At 42.1% G+C, this 17,369-nt stretch overlaps 1 protein-coding gene and 1 non-coding gene across 3 annotated transcripts in view; both read right to left on the reverse strand.

The window, feature by feature from the left end:
• The window catches only part of SFMBT1 (Scm like with four mbt domains 1), a 117,631-nt gene that overhangs the window by 36,765 nt on the left and 63,497 nt on the right, over positions 1-17,369 (reverse strand). For both annotated transcript variants that reach the window (XM_056129185.1, XM_056129186.1), the window contains exons 2-4: positions 13,709-13,846; positions 7,296-7,390; positions 2,718-2,958 (exon numbers count right to left, since the gene is read on the reverse strand). In XM_056129185.1, coding sequence (XP_055985160.1) covers positions 2,718-2,958; positions 7,296-7,390; positions 13,709-13,736 — 364 coding nt within the window. In that variant the 5' untranslated portion in view covers positions 13,737-13,846. The remainder of the gene's footprint in view (positions 1-2,717; positions 2,959-7,295; positions 7,391-13,708; positions 13,847-17,369) is intronic.
• On the reverse strand, positions 8,924-9,046 carry LOC130037972 (small nucleolar RNA SNORA58). The gene has a single exon (XR_008794548.1). It is a non-coding gene; the product is annotated as a small nucleolar RNA SNORA58 (small nucleolar RNA).

Here is a 17,369-nt window from a genome sequence, read left to right on the forward strand (position 1 = left end):
TTAGTTAAGAGTTGTATTCTAGCATGTCGAAAGTAGACTATGGACTGAACATGTTTGCCACTCAATGCCTCTTTTGCAGACCACAACACCCAATAGGAGAGAGAGAACACAGGGGATTGCCCTGCCACAGAGGCAGGGGGGGATGGGGGGATGGGGGTGGGGGGATATTATCCATGGTGGTGGAAAATGGGCACTGGTGGAGGGATGGGTATCTGATCATTGTATAATCGAAACCCAAGCACAAAAAATTGTAAATCTACAACTGTACCTCATGGTGTTTCACTAATAAAAAAAAATGCAAAAAAAAAAAAAAGAGTTGTATTCTAAACAATAAAATAAGCCCAACTCTACTATAATCTTGCCCAAAGGATATAAACTCAGGGGCTGAGGAAATAGAAGGGGGGGTCACGGGTGTGTGCTTTGCCTGCTTGGGATTCCAGTTCAATCCCTGGCATTGCATGGTCCCCTAGCACCACCAGGTACAGCCCTAAAAGTACCCTGAGCACTGCTGGGCATGACCTAATAGAGCCCAACCAGCATAACCTTGCAAGTATAACAATCCCCAATGCTTCCTATAGGGCCCAAGCATGATCCCAGTAACTCTGCAGTGGACGGAAAATCACATATCGTGTCAGTGTCAGGCAACAGTATGTGATTTCCAGTTCACTGCAGCCAGGAGTTGTGAGCAACTGAAATTAATCGGCCCTGGCCAGGATTGCAACCTCTAGCAAGCACGTGTGTCAGCATCAAAGTGACCCCTGGTGAGTATAACAACCAGGCTGTGTGCACGCACCACGGCTAAAGGGTGCAAGCACCAACAACAACTGTGCAATCCACACCATGGTGATGGGCACAACCAAATGTACGTGTGACCCACATTACTGCAACAACAGCACAGCAAAAGGGAAGGGATAAACATTAAATAAGCAAAGAGAACTAAGGAGGTTGTACATGCATAAAGCAGTCTTCCTGGCACTTGAAAAAGGTACGGGTAAGGACATGGTTCAGAGAGCAGATAACTCTGCATGCACAAGCTCTGAGTTCAACTGGCAGCACCATCGTTCCCGGAGCACCACTGGGGTGGATACCACCATCCCCCACCCAAGAGAAAGACAAAATACCTAATCTCACTTATAGATGGTATAAAATGAATAAAGCACAGGACTAGATAATGTCCAATAAAAACAAACACTAAGACTCCAAGGCCAGAACTGAGGCTACCAAAGGAAGGGACAGCTGGAAGTGGTGAAGAGGTAGGGATATCACAGTGGTGTACTTGTGATAATAGTGTAACCCTAAAACATATAAACATTTACATTCTTGTAAACCAATGTTACATTTAAAAAAATCTAACCACTTATGAAAAAATGCAAGGAAAGGATTACAACCTACTGAATAAAATAAGAAACATAAATCTATATTCAAGTACATACAAAGATCCATGCATACATAAATGCAAGGAAACAGAAAGAACTTTCTACGGTAGAAATCCACTGATAAACTGCAGATGAAATTTTAAAACACTATTTGGTAATCATCAAGATAATAATTCTTCAGATAAAAACTACCCATGGAAGCTCAAAATATCTTTCCACAAGATTTATTAACTTAAAAGGTTAAAAGTGACTTCACAATGGAAAAATCTGATAGATATCAACAATCAGTGATGAGAGTTGGGAGTCATTCATTCCGGGACATAGCTACCACATGCATTTTTTCATTTATACAGCAGCAGGAATATAGCTAAATCATCACGCCTGCATTTTTCCTACCAAAAGTACACAAACTAAGTACAAGAAAACATCAGAAAAACCCAAATTACGGGTCATTCAAAAAATAAATATAAAATAAAAAATCACTGTCACTGTCCTCCCATTGTTGATCGATTTGCTCGAGCGGGCCCAGTAACATTGTGAGACGTGTTGCTACTGTGTTTGGCATATCAAATACGTCACAGGTAGCTTGCCAGGCTTTGCCGTGCAGGTGAGATACTCAGTAGCTTGCTGGGCTCTCTGAAAGGGGCGGAAGAATCGAAGGTGGAGGAATTAAACTTGGAGGAATCGAACTCGGGTCCGCCAGGTCAGCAGAGTTCAGGGCAAACGCCCTATCTGCTGTGCTATCGCTCCAGCCCAAAATAAAAAATAAATATAAAATTTATTTTTATATATTTTTTATGTAGGAGTACTGCTATTTATTCAGCCACTGATTAGCTAATTGAATTGTGCATGAAGTCCACTATTTTTATATTTTTACATATTTAAAATAAAATTAAAAATAAAATAAATAATAAAAATAACTGGCCTGTACTATTTTCATTTGCTTATTGGGCCACACTCTGCTCTGTACTCAGGGATCTTCCTGGCAGGGGATGGGGGACCATATGCGGTGCTGAGGATCAAATCCAGGTTGGCCGTATACGAGGAAAGTAACTTACCCATTTTACTATTCACCTGGCCAGCCAGAAAATAATACTGAATAGAAATTATTGGGGAGGGGGTGAGAAAAAAAAGGAAATTATTTATTTTAAAGCATATTATCATTATGGATATTTTCATTCAAAATGCTAGCCCCTAGACATTAAAATCTGTATCTCTTAAAACTGGACATCTATGCCTGGTGACACATTGAAGTAGGAAAACAGAAAAGACGACGACTATGGACAGCCCAAATTTTCTGATAATAATATAGCCTATCTTGATAAGAGGTCTGAAGATTACCTTCCGGGGCTTCGAGGGTCTTCCTGTTCTGCTCACACCACCCAATGGGGTAGAGGCCAGCCTTCCTGATGTCACACCAGAAGTCGGCGCTGCGGTCCTCACCATAGCCGTCATAGCGCAGGAGCAGCAGCTGTTCACAGGTGGTGATGATGGTGGCCACCCAGTAGGTTTCAGGGTCTGCCTTCACAGCCACCTCCAGTTTCATCCCAGGTGCAAATCCATTTTGCAAACGTGTGTCCACCTGAACAAGAAAGGTTACCATACTTCAAATGGGCATCTCTTTGATGTACATTCTTGTTTGTTTTTGAGCCACACCCAGCAGGGGTTACTCTTGGCTCTGCATTCAGGAATCACTCCTGGAAGTGCTCCGGGACCAAATGGGGTGCTGGGAATTGAATCTGAGTCAGCCATGTGCAAGGCAAGGCCTCACCTTCTGTACTATTTCTCCAGCCCCCAGTGCACATTCTGGTTATACTTAGGACCTATTCCTGACTCTGTGCTCAAGAGTTGCTGAGAGGGACCACCAGGTGTCAGAGACTGAACCAGAGCTCCGATATGCAAAGCACGTGCTCAGCCTGCGAGCTATATCTTCACCCAACATTGTTTTTATAAAAAAAAAATTAAATTCTGAAGCACTAAAGGTTTTAAATTTGCTCATAAGGAACATAATAAATTCTAATTCTAACTCACAGGAATGATCCAAACGAAACAGGAGAATAGCAGTAACTTCTGCTTCATTTTACTATAAAGAAATTTAAATCTTAAATATTTTCACCAAGGCAATCTGTTATAAGTACAGAAAATGTTTTCTATTAAGCACAAAAAAACTTTTTGTTTTTCCTTTTTTCTTTTTGGGTCACACCCAGCAACACACAGGGGTTACTCCTGGCTCTGCTCTCAGGAATTACCCCCTGGCAGTGCTCAGGGAACCATATGGGATGCTGGGAATCTAACCCAGGTCGGCCACGTGCAAGGCAAGCGCCCTACCCGCTATGCCATCACTCCAGCAATGTACCATCTGTCCATCCTAAAACTGTACAGTTTGGGGGGCTAGAGAGTACAGTGGGTACTTCCACACAGCTGACCCGGTTTGATGCCCAGCATTCCATCGGCCCCTGTGCTTGCAAGGAGTGATGGCTAAGTGCAGTGGCAGGAGTGGGCCCTGAGCACATCTGTTCTACCAGCCCCTCTAGTGCTCCGCCCTCCCCCACCCCACTGCCGCCAAAGCCAAAATTCTACAGTTTTTGTTTGAGGAAGTGTTAATTCCACTGGTTGTAAAATTCTAAGTTGGTCAGTTTTTTTCCCTTTTAGTAAAAATGTTTATTTTCCTTTCAGTAATAAATATTTTATTTCACTCTCTTCTTATTTACATGATTTTTGAAGAGAAATCTGGTATAATTTTTATCCCTGTGTTTTGATAGCTGCTTTACTCCCCGTTTGTCTTTCAAGATTTTTCCAACTTCCCCCCTACATTTTGATTATGATATGCCTATGCATGATATGGCTATGTCTGCATATAGGATGCAGAATATCTGTCCTGTCTGGTGTTCTCTGAGCTTTTGGATTCATACTTTGGTACCTATGATTAATTTCAGAAAATTCTACATCATTATTCCTTCAAATACGTTTTTTGTATCTCCTTCTCCTAGTATTCTTTTAATATTACACATTTTTGTGATCAATCTACAATTCCATATTTTTTTCTGTTTACCTATCCATCTTTTTTTTTTTTCCTCTTTGGGTCACACCCAGCAGTGCTCAGAAGTTACTCCTGACTCTGCACTCAGGAATTACTTCTGGTGGTGGTGCTCAAGAGACCATATGTGATGCTGGGGATTGAACCCAGGTTGGTCATGTGCAAGGCAAATGCCCGACCCACTGCACTGTCACTTCAGTCCCTGGTTCAGTCTTTAAATAATAATAATAATAATAATAATAATTACAATTTAGGAAAATGATTACAATAGAGTTAAATTTTACTTATTTTAAACTGTGAACCTGGGCCTTTCCTTACAATTTAACACTGTCAGTACTGGACTGGGGTGTGAGGTGAGTGTGCGGTACCAGGAATTAAATTCAGGGCCCCGCACGTGATAGAGCATGTGTTACCACTGGTGTGACCTCTCATTCTACTCTTCAGCTTCTATGGACATTTTTTCCTAGTCACCGACTGCCATTTCACAGACCTAGGAAATACATGTATCGGTCCTCTGGGCTTCCAGGTACTAAAGGGAGCCAATCCCATGCCAGGGAGCTGGTTCCAAGAGCTAGAGTTCAGGCTTCCCACACAGGGGTCCCAGGTTTCATCCCACCACCAGCGGGCTGCCTGCGCCCCACCAGAGGAGGCCCTCCCAAAATTAATTAGAAACTAGAAACTTCTCACTGATACCCTCACTCCCAAACTGAGAGGCCTCTAATATTCCAGCTTGTATTTCTACCCCTGTATCATGGGCAAAGGTCATTTTCCCATTTTTTTCCCCCACTGTCCTATTCTCAGACTGTAGTGGGTCTCATCTTTGCCCTAAAGTTTATAGGTCTGCATCCTTTGCTTTTTAAAATTAATCCTTTTTTACTCTCAAGTGTTAATTTCTAATTCATTTCTCATCCCTTTGTTCTCTCCTTTCTTGTTCCAAGCTGGGCTGTAAATAACTCTTGCCAAAGGCTTGCATATCTATCTCCACTGTTCTGGAGGTGTCATTACTGCAAACTTTGCCTGCAAGATAGCCGCACACAACCCATCTCAGAGGCTACAGCCACAGTTCTCACTCTATCTTGCAGTCCATCACTGCATACTCATTCAGGTTTATGGATATATCTGAAGTTTGACGATAAGAATATTTTTATTTTCATCCCCCCCTACTCTTTTTCAGGGGCCATTCAAAGAGGAAAATGTGGCACCTATCTCTTCAAAGTGGCATTTTTAGACCAGAATTTTGGTCAAGGAATTTGTCTTCCAATTTTCATTTTATAGATATATACACATTTGTAAATATTTATCAGAATGGTAATAATATTCCATTACAGCAAGAATTCAAAAGCATTATATGATGGCTAGAAGGTTTAAAAAATTACATATAAAATATATAAGATAATTTTAAAAGATGAGCCAATACAATAAAAATTATATCTTTAACTAAATACACAATTCCTAAGGCAGACTGAAGGGACAGAGACAACATGAAATAAGTAGTTTTAGAAACAACACTTGTGTGCATTTTTAAAGGGAATTTAGATGATTGGGGAGACATCTCAGAAGGGCATGTGCCCTCTGGTGGTACTCTGAGCACTGCTTGTGAGGCACAAAGCCCAAAATGTTTTAAAGAGAGAGAGAAATTAGAATAAAAGGTTAAAGAACTAGACCTAAATTTAACTTAACAAATTGTGGAGTGTCTTTTTATATTCTAAATGTATCACACAGAACAAATACAATTGCTCATTGATTAACCATTCAACTGGGTTATTAGGACATAAAACTATATTTCAGAGAAACAAACTATTATTTATGTTTTGGCCCAATATGAGAGAAAAAAGTATTAAAATCATTCCCAATAAGCAAACCAACAGTCACAAAACGTTATAAATCATAAACCATTTTCAGACCAGAGAGATAGTACTTGGGTTTAGGTGCTTGCCGTGCACATGGCCAATCTCAGTTTGTTCGGAAACGATAAAATCATTTCCAATGTGCAAAGGAACAGTCATAAAATGTTACGTTATAAATCACAGTAAACCAGGTTTAGGCTGGAGAGACAGTACACAGGTTTATGTTCCTGCCTTGCCTTGGCCAACTTCGGTTTTCTCCCTTTCACCACATAATAGCCCCCAAAGCACTGCCAGGAGGGAATCCTGAGCACAAAGCCAGGAGTGAACCCTGAGCACAGCAAATGTGTCCCAATTTCTATCCCCCCCCCAAAAAAAATTGCAAAAGCAAAAACAAAAATGTTTTCTTAAAAGAAAAAATAACACTGTCTTAAATTTATAAAGATTTTTTACAAAAACAATCATGAGCAGCCAGATACCAAAGATATACATTGAATGGTAGAAAACACATAAAATTAAAAAATTTAATATGTCAGGTTTTCTTAACGATGACGGCAAAGGAAGGAAAGAAAAAGGGACTTTCCTTCTTGAAAAATCCTACACTTAAAGACTCTAGGGCCACAGAAATGCACAGGGTTTGCGTGCATTCCTTTCATAAGCCTGACCGTGAACTCGGTCCCCAGCGTCACATGGTACCCAAGCATTAATAAATGAGCCCTGGAGGTACCCAGACATTCCCAGTGTGGTCCCAGAGACCCTAAGCATGCTGGATGGTGCAGATGGTCCCTGGCACTGAAGAGATTCTGCAGCACCAGAGGGCACAAGCAGCACTACACTCTTAGGCCCTCACGCCAACTGTCTGCTGCCTGGCTGGCAAAGAGTCACTGAGAGTGGCCGCAGGTTCACTGAGCACCATGTAGAAGACCATCCATCTCCACCTCCCACGCCCTCCAAAAAACGGTCCAAAGTCTCTACTGATAGTACAGTGAGTCAAAGGAAATGGTCATAGTGAATAGAGAGAATCCGATTACTGCTTACATGTTTAAATGACCCATAAGGAACTGCGGAGGACCCTGTCTCTTCGAGGTAATCTTCCCAGCTTAATTCAACTTCTTCCACTCCAGATCCAGCATCTGGAATTAAAATCAAACAGAACAAAAGTCATTTGTAAGCAAGTTCCAGTTAAAGAAAACATCCGAAAACACAAATTTAGTAAACCTAACTTAAAATTATTTTTAAGCAAGCAAATTTAACATATAAACAAAACTCTCAAATCCTCCTTTAAATGGTAGCATCTCTTAGTGCACTAGCCGCTAAGGAATCTCAGCGGAACAGAAGTGTGCAAGCTATTGCCTGCTGGGATCTTTCTGGGGCTCACCAAAACACATCAGGAAAAACTATTCAAAGTATGATGATGACAATCACTTTGGGATATAATTTAGCATCAATGTTAAATATGTGAGATACTTAATGGACAATTTGAACTTAAAGTTACAATCTTATTTTCCTTAGTACTCTCTGAACAAAAATAGTCAATATTTTATCTAAATTCTAAAACAACATGGAGTTACTCTTCCTCCCCCTTTAAAACATACTCTAAGTATAATTTTCCACCATACACATTGCTATTTCTCTAGTTCAAGATCTTGTCATAATACCATTTACCATTTAACCACATTTACAATAAAATCTAAAGTCTTTACAAGAATATAGAGGCCTTACATGATCTAGTTGGATCACCACCTTGGGCTTGAGAGATAGTACAGCAGGTAAGGCTCACACCTTGTATGTGGCTAACCCAGGCGCAATTCCCAGCAACCCCATCTCATCACCCATTCCTGGCCAGGAGTGATTCCTGAGCTAAGAGAAAGCCCTGAGAACTGCCGGGTGTGGCCCCCAAACCAAAAAGCACCAAGAAAAACAGAACAAAACAAAAAGATTCAAACACACCATAAAGCAATAATCCCACTGCACATTAAAAAGAGTTGTTGTTACTGTGTTTGGCATATTAAATACGTCACAGGTAGCTTGCCAGGCTTTGCCTTGTGGGTGAGATACTCTCAGTAGCTTGCCAGGCTCTCTGAGAGGAGCAGAGGAATTGAACACGGCTCATCCGGGCCGCCCGCATGCAAGGCAAACGCCCTACCGCTGTGCTATCGCTCCAGCCCACATAAACTAGTCACTGTGACCAGTGTCACTGTGGTGACTAGTCACTGTCATATAAACTAGTAATGACAAAAAAAAATTTTTCATCTTATTAAGCAACTATCAATTATAGTAGCTACAGAATAAAAAGTACAGCAAGGTACAATTTAGGCTTCAAAACAAACCTCTACAGTGTAAAATATATAAACACAATCATATTAATAAGACCACAAAACAAGGATGGGAAAATATATACCAACTTTGACTGTTCTACCTTTGAAGATGGAGAGAAGAAAGTTGGATTAGAAGGGAAACAAAAAAAAAGTTTATTGTTTATTTTTTAAATGGAAATAATATGAAAACAAACTCAACATCTTTAGGAAAATATGAATCATAAGCACAATGAGGTATCATTTCATATCCATTAGGATGACTATAATAACAATAAAAAAGAAATATATGTTGGCAAAGATGTGAGAATTAGAATTTTTATGCACTTTTTTTGTTGTTGTTGTTGTTGAGAATGTAGGAGTATTTCAGCCACTGATTAAGCTGACTAGAGCTGATACCAACTCCAAATTACTCTTGCATATACTGTCCCCCCTGCCTCTCCATCAATAGTCAATCGGTCTGTGGGTAGGCCCTCTTTATGCACTTCTGCTGTAGGAATTCAATGATATTGTGGTTCCTCAAAAAACACAATTACTCTATAACCCAGCAATTCATCTCATAAGTACATATCCAAAAAGGACTTAAAATAGGAATTCAACAAAGCATTGTTATTTTGCTTATTGAGTCAAACCCCACACTGCTCGGGGCTTATTCCTGGCTTTGCACTCAGTGATCACTCCTACTGGAGTTTGGGAGACCATATGTTGTGCTAAGGCTCAAACCTGGGTTCAGCTATGTGCGAGGCAAGCACCATACCTGCTGTACTACAGCTCCAGCCCCTCAAATAGGTATTTGTAAACAAACATTCATAGCAGCATTATACAATACCCAAAGCTAGATTAAACCGGAGTTTAATGATAGATGAGAATATAAACTGCATTTAGACATGAGATTATAAAAAATCCCAAAGTTTGACAACACATTCTATGGTGAGGCTGTACTTAGGCAGATAAAGCATAATGACAATTCTGGTGGAAGACAGAGGGGCAATATCACAGATACAATGTGAGTGTGAGCATGTGTCTGTTGACCGGGATTGAACTCAGGGCCGCACATGTAAGGCAAGTGTTCTACCATGGGGCATAGTGTGGGTGCTGTATTTAGGAACCTACCCCAGAGATATTCATAACAAAATTACAAAACCACAAATGTTCAGGGATTGGAGAGATAATACAGGATGAGTAAAGCTTATATTTTGCACAATGCAGATCCCAGATTAAATTGGCATCAAAGGGCCTAGTATGAACTCAGTTAATACAGTATCACTAGGAGTGGCCTCTGAAATCCTTGATCATAGCTGAAGAATCCCCCTTCCTCTCCGAAAGGAAAAAAAAAAATTTAAGAATAATATAAGATAAAAACAAAAAGGTTATGATATTAACATCATTACAAAATAATTTATTTTCAAAACAGACAAGACAAAACTAAGGAAATATATTGCAAACAAATAAAATCATCAGTTTTCCTTCAAAAGCTGTGTAGTTTGGGGAACCAATAAGACAGTGCAACATTTGGAACACATTTTTTGTATGCAGGAAGCGTGGGTTCAATCCCTTACACAGCATGGTCCCCTAAGTACCAAGCTGGAAGTAGGCTCTGAACACCACAAGTTGTGGCCCCCACAAATGAATTAATTAAAAGTTTGTATATTTAAGTTTTGCTCAAGCGGGCCCAGTAACGTCTCCATTGGAGACTTTGCTGTTACTGTGTCTGGCATATCGAATACTCTCGGTAGCTTGCCAGGCTCTCCGAGAGGGGCGGAGGAATCGAACTCGGGTCGGCCATGTTGGCCGCTTGTAAGGCGAACGCCCTACCGCTGTGCTATATTTAAGTTATGCTTGTAGATAGATAAGACCTAGAAGAAATGACAATTTAGTATCACCCTAAATAACACAAAAACATAAAAGAAAAAAAAGATCCTCAGAAAAGTAGCAGGTTACAAGTATAGAACAGGAAATGTGCATTCAACATGGGAAGCTTACTACCCAGAAAGCAATGATACAAACTATCACAGAAGACATCACAATTTTAATTTTTTCTTCACATTTTTGAGGTACCTTGATTTACACTATTGTTAATTATACTTTTTATGCATCATTAGTGCAAACAGAGTATCAGAAAAATAGGAGGGAGGACTGGAAGCTAGGACGAGAGTTCACAGTGTGCATGGAAGAGTAGTGGGTTCAGTCTAGCAAGGCGTGGTCCCAAGCACCTCTGGGTGTGGTTCAGAAACCAAAGGGGCAAAAAAGAGTATTTAAGGGCTGCAGATAATACAGGGGTTAAGATGCTTGCCCGTCACAAGGAGCTGGGAATGGGCACCCCCCCGTCCCCCTCATCTCCCTGTGCTTCAGTAGCCGGCAGTCATGCACACCAACTGCCTCTGGCGCCATCAAAGCTCCATAGTGGCCATGATCCAGAGACTCACAAATAAATCTCTTGGAAGAGAGCAACACAGAACTATACGCCAGAGATGCCTTTTGACCCAGCACTAGGTTGTCTCATCCAGGGCAATCCAGACCGGGGTGGGGGGGGGGGAAGGTCAGTTCCCCTTCCCGCCCCAACTGAGCCCCAGCAGCCGAAAACCTCCAGAACTCAATCATCACCATGCTCAAGGCAGCTCTCCACAGGCACAGACAGCCTCATCCATGAGTGAATCTGCTGAAAAGCCCAGGAATGCAGGACTTGTGACTGAAATCTCCAGACTTGCATGGAATCGGGAATGGAAGACTTGCCCCCAACTCCCTTCCCTTCCGGTAGCCTGGTAGTCACACCCAGGAACTGCCGCCAGCGCCATATAAACTCATTAACAGTCATGAGCCAGAGACGCACAAATAAATTTCTCAGAACGATATGCCTCAGAGATGTCCCAAAGTCACCATTCAGTTAAAAAGAAAAAAATTAAATCAACCTTAGCTATACTCAGAATTTTAGAATATCTGGAGTGGGCAGCCACATTTGTGGCCACACAACATTTTATATATTGGTAATCTCTTATACAAGAGCTTATTGACTCCAGGGTGAGATACAATAATCTTTTTTTTTGGGGGGGGGTCACACCCGGAGATGCACAGGGGTCATTCCTGGTTCTGCACTCAGGAATTACCCCTGGCGGTGCTCAGAGGACCAAATGGGATGCTGGGAATCAAACCCGGGTCTGCCGCACGCAAGGCAAACACCCTACCCGCTGTGCTATCACTCCAGCCCCGAGACACAATAACCTTCACACATTTTCCTCTAAGAAAACTTTTTTGGATCATTTTTAGATTATTCATAACAAGCAATACATAATAAATTATTTAGGTCCTGCTTTGGGGGCGGGGTTGGGGGTTGGGGTGGAAACATTTGAAATGTGGTGGTGGGTAGGTATAATGGTGGTGGGACTGGTGTTGTAATATTAGATGTAACAAATTTATTGTGAACAACTTTTAAAAATAAAAATGCTTACCTTGCATGAGGTAGAACCCAGTTAGATCCCTAGCAGCACATAAGGTCCCCCAAGCACCAGAAGAGGTGATCCTTGAGTACAGAGCCAGGAATAGCCCCTGAGGACTGCCTGGTGTGTCCACAAATCTCTCTGGCTCCACATACCCTAGACCCCCCATACCTGCCCTGGGCAAAGTATTTAAAGATATGAATTGAAAAAATTTCCAAACTGGGTGAGATATATATACTTACAGTTTCAAGAAGCCAAGAGAACCTCACATGCTATAAACTAAAAAATCCATGCAAGCATACATCAGAATCACACTTCTCAAAAAACAAAACAGGCAGGGGTGAGAGAAACAGCACATTACAGTGGATACAAACGGTGTTTGCCTTTCACACTGTCGGTACAGTTCAATGCCAGCACCACTTATGGTCCCCCCAAGCCCCACCAGGAGTAATCCCCAAGCAAAGAGCCAACAGAGCCATGAGTAAACTGCTAGGTGTTGGTCAAAAAAATAATAATAATAATTAATTAAATAAAATAGACGGGGGGGAGGGGCAGGAAAAACAATACAGGAGTTAAGGTACATCCTTTGCATGAGGCTGGCCCTCATTCGATTCCCTACACCACAAGATGTCCTGAGCATCACAAGGAGTAGCCCGGGAAGTATGACCACCACACCTGGAGGCCTAAGCACCTGGAGTGACCCAGGCAGGCTTCCGACGTCAGGATCAGAGCAGCACCAGATCATCCAGGCCTTGCACTGAAGCACTGCCAGGTACGCCGATAATTGCCCAGAAGGAACCCACCAAAATAACAAACAGGAATGAATGGCAAAATCATGTCATTCTCAGATGAAGGTAAAATAAGATTTGTTACCAAGACATTTTTTAATGGCTAAAAGAAATTTTAGAAACAGAAATGAAATGACAAAAGAAAGACTACTGTAAAACCAAGCAGTGATTCCTATGCACAGAGTAAGCCCTGACTACAGCCGGATGTGGCCCAATTTAAAAAAAAAAAAAATTTAAAAAGTCCTGCATCTTGACTGAGATGGTGGTTACAGGAATCTATATCCTTGATAAAATGATGCAAGACTATATACATTTTATACATGTCCTCTCTGGCTTTTAGACCGTACTGTTATATGAGATGTTAATTAATGGCAGAAACGGGGCAAAGGGTTCACAAGACCTGCTAACAATATCTTTGAACTTTCCTATAAACGTATAACTACTTAAATAAATAACAAACGTAAACAATTATCAAAATTAAAATGCATTTTTATGGGGAGTATGAAATGAAATGGAAGACATCCTATAGAACTCAGGTCTTACTCCTGACTCAGCACTCAGGGAACAAATACTCTTGGTAGTGCTCAGGATGGAGTTGGGGATTGAGCCTCAAGCAGCTGCCTGTATAGCAATCATCTTGCACGAGGCGGGTGCCAGTTAGATTCCACTTATATTCCAGACCCCAGTCAGACAGCACCTGTTGTACTATCTCCCTGGCTCCAAACGTTGTAATTTTGAAGCTTTGATCATAAAGTGCACTTTTCAAGCAAACTAATTATCCCATTAGCGCCAGGTCCTCTGCAGGTGGAGAGAAGGGTATCTCCTGTCTTCAAAGACTTTCACACTCAGTGGCAGAAAGACAAGTCAGATAATGTAAACGAAATGATTCTACACTCAGAAGAGAACCCAGCTACCTGTGTCAAGCTGCTGCTCCCCGTTCATGTCCACGGCACATGGGCTATCGCTTCCCAAAATGAAAGACAGGCTGCAGTTCCACCACTTGCAGATTTCAAGTATCTGTTCAGTGGGCAGTAAGTGTCCAGATGGAAATGCTGAAAAATAAAAAGCAACATATAATCAATCTGATGTCCACGTGTGTTTATTCATTTCTAAGATATGGCATTTAAATGAGTTCCAAGGCAGATAAACAAGAACATGTAAGCAGAACAGGTGAGGTTCCAATGAGAAAACTCTGAGATTTCCAACACTGAAGACTATGTATGGAGGGAATGGAGGGTTGAGGGAGCAAACTAGACCCAAGCTGAAAATCACAACAAATTAACTTGTATATCAACCACTAACCTTTAAACTTAGGTCATAATATTTAGCACCATGATATCAAACCACAAAACTCCATATCCTAATGATTTACTGGGGTTGAGAGGAAGGACTTAGCTTCCAATGCTCTGTTTCAGACAATGATCAAGATTTTTTTTTTAAGCAATAAAGAAACAAAAAAACCCTCAAAAATCGGAGAGATAAAACATGACGTTATGGCATCTGCCAACTCCAGTTTGAATCCCCAACACCACATATGGTCCACCAAGCACTGCCAGAGGTCACTCCTGAGCACAGCCAGGAATAGCCCCTGCGTGTTGCTAAGTGTGCTCTCCCACAGAAAGGAAGAAAGAGAGAAGAGAGTGAGTTAGCTTGAGTTAGCAAGCGAGCACCCTCAATACAGATGTTACATGAAGTTAAATTGCCACTGTGGCTCTCCCGTCCCTGCAGCCAGCCTCTCATGAAGGAGGCCTTGGAGCCCCCTTTCAGCAGTTGGGTACTGCATGGTCTATTCCAGCGTGCCTCCATATGGGCTTCCCAGCCCCTCACCCTGCCCTGTCCTTGGAGCAGCCAATCAGTCCTTGCCAGTGGGTAGCTTTAGCAGATATAATCATGACTATCACTCTGCAGCCCCTTCATCCCACAGGATTTTCTTGCGGCCACCACAACCTCTCCCGTCTCTCATGGCTCCCCATTCTGGAGCTGCTTTCTACCGCACCCCTGCAGAAGTGAGGTTCTGAAAACTACACCAAGTCCAAGCGAACGGCTCAAGTCACGGTGGTTTTCCTGCCCACATCTTAATAAACAGTTCGTGGATTAAAGTGGTCTCAAAAAGATTTAGGACATAGCATACTTCTTTATATAGTTTTCCATCCCACTTATCTAGAATATCACACAGAGCAAGTGCCAGCTATATTATTCTACAGTTGCACAGATAGGAAAAAACCCTCCAAAGTAAGCCCTACAGAGGTTAAGTGGTAGAGCCTTGCCTTGCATATGTGGAAGCCCTGAGTTCAATCCATGGCACTACCAGAAGGAAAAAAAAAAAATATATATATATATATATATATATATATATATATATATATATATCTCCAACGCTGAGCTCATTTAATTTTTTTAAAAACAGCTTAACTGGGGTATACTTCATATGCCAAATTTCCTACTTTTACTGTAAAGGTAAAGGCCCTCCCATTGATCGTCAATTTGCTCGAGCGGGCCCAGTGACGTCTCCATTGGAGACTTTGTTGTTACTGTGTCTGGCATATCGAATACTCTCGGTAGCTTGCCGGGCTCTCCGAGAGGGGCGGAGGAATCGAACTCGGGTCGGCCATGTTGGCCGCTTGTAAGGCGAACGCCCTACCCGCTGTGCTATTCAATAATTTTAGCACAGCAGGTAAGGCGTTTGCCTTGCACGCGGCCAACATGGCCGATCCGGGTACAATTCCTCCGCCCCTCTCGGAGAGCCTGGCAATCTACCAAGAGTATCTCGCTTGCACAGCAAAGCCTGGCAAGCTCCCCGTGATGTATTCGAAATGCCAAACACAGTAACAACAAGTCTCACAATTTGTTGTGAGATGTTACTGGTGCCCGCTCGAGCAAACCGATGAAGAACGGGAGGATAGTGCTACAGACTAAAGTTGTATAACAATCACCATAATCCAATTTTAGAATAAAATTTAAGATTGCTCTTGTGGGCTAAAGAGCTAGTACAAGCATAGAAGGGGACACCTGTCTTGCATGTGGCTGGCCCTGGCTCGATCCTCTGTCCTGCACAGCACTCGAGCATAATGGGAGTAACCCCCAGCAGAGAGCTGGGATTAGATCCCAAGTCCTGCAGGATGTGCACCCTGGGGAAAAAAATTGTTTGAGCTGTTGGCCTACACCTGGCAGTACTCAGGGGTCCGTTCTAGCTCTGTACTGAGGGGGACCATATGTGATGCTGGGGATAGAACCCGGGTCAGCTGTGTGTAAGGCAAGCACCTCCCCACTATACTATCTCTCTGCCCCGCCCCATTGTTTTAATTGCTTTGTAATGCAACAGAAGAAAAATATGTAACTAACCTATGTTTTTTTTTTTTAATCAGAGTTAACAGACAATGAGAGAACTTGGAAGCACAAATTGGTATATATTTGATGGAGGAACTTAAGATAAAAACCTATAAATGTCAACAATCTGAGTAGTAAAGACAATGAGATTTGGGGGGTTTATGGGATTTTTAATTTATTTAATCGCCTTGATATTACACAGTTACTCATGACTGGGACTTAGGCACACATTGTTTCAACACCAATCCCTTCGCCAGTGCCCACTTCCTTCCACCAATTCCCGCTTTTGCCTCCCACCCACCAGCCTGCCTCAGCAAGGAGCACTTTTTTAAATATATGTTTTTGCACTGCAGTTGACAGTACTGTTGCTGACAAGGTTTCATACACTTTTACCACATCACAGCACCTCCTCCTCCCAGACGAAAGCTTCCCTCCTCCACGTCGGTCATGTCGTACAATAGAGGAAGCATCTGCCTTGCACACAGCGGACCTGGGTTCGATCCTCCATACTGCATATGGTCCCCTGAGCACAGCCCGGAGTGATCCCTGAGCACAGAGCAGATGCCCTGAGCACAGACAGGTGTGGCCCACCCTCCACCCCCAAGTTAAATAATAAAGTTAATGTTTTTATTTCCCCCTCCAGGTCGGCTGAGTATTACTAGGACTGGCCCTTTGGACCCCTTGGGCACTGCTTGGGAGACACCTCCAGAATGTATAAAGGCTACACAATTAATGATAATTGTTACAGTATTATCTTTAACAAGGTTTCTTACACTTTTTCAACTTGTAGCCCCTTTTCAGCAGAGGATCTTTTGGATGGGAGCTCCCCTCAGGTGGTGCTCAGTACCCCCAGCTTTGTGCTCAAGAGACCACGTAGCGCCAGGGATTGTACCTAAGCCCCCCACATGCAAAGCATGCACTCAATCCTACCTCTCCTGCCCACACCTGAGAAATTTCACATGACCCTGGGTATTTTGGTATATAGAATAAGTATACAAACAAAAAAGTTGTGTTGATATACTTGCATGCCATAACAAAAAGTTATGACAATAACTTTAATAAATCATAAGGAAATATATTTTGGAAAAATATTTTAAAATAAATAACAGGACTTATTTTGGAAGAAATATTTTAAAATATTTACATGACTATGGGTTTGTGATCAATAATTTAAGAAGCTCTGTAAGAGTTTCTGAGATCTCCAAGCCTGCCCAGTTTGGGAGTGGGCCTTCTCCATCCAGAACCCCA

The sequence above is a fragment of the Sorex fumeus genome, unplaced genomic scaffold (assembly GCF_029834395.1).
Source record: "Sorex fumeus unplaced genomic scaffold, SorFum_2.1 ptg000072l, whole genome shotgun sequence".
Classification (NCBI taxonomy): Eukaryota; Metazoa; Chordata; class Mammalia; order Eulipotyphla; family Soricidae; genus Sorex; species Sorex fumeus.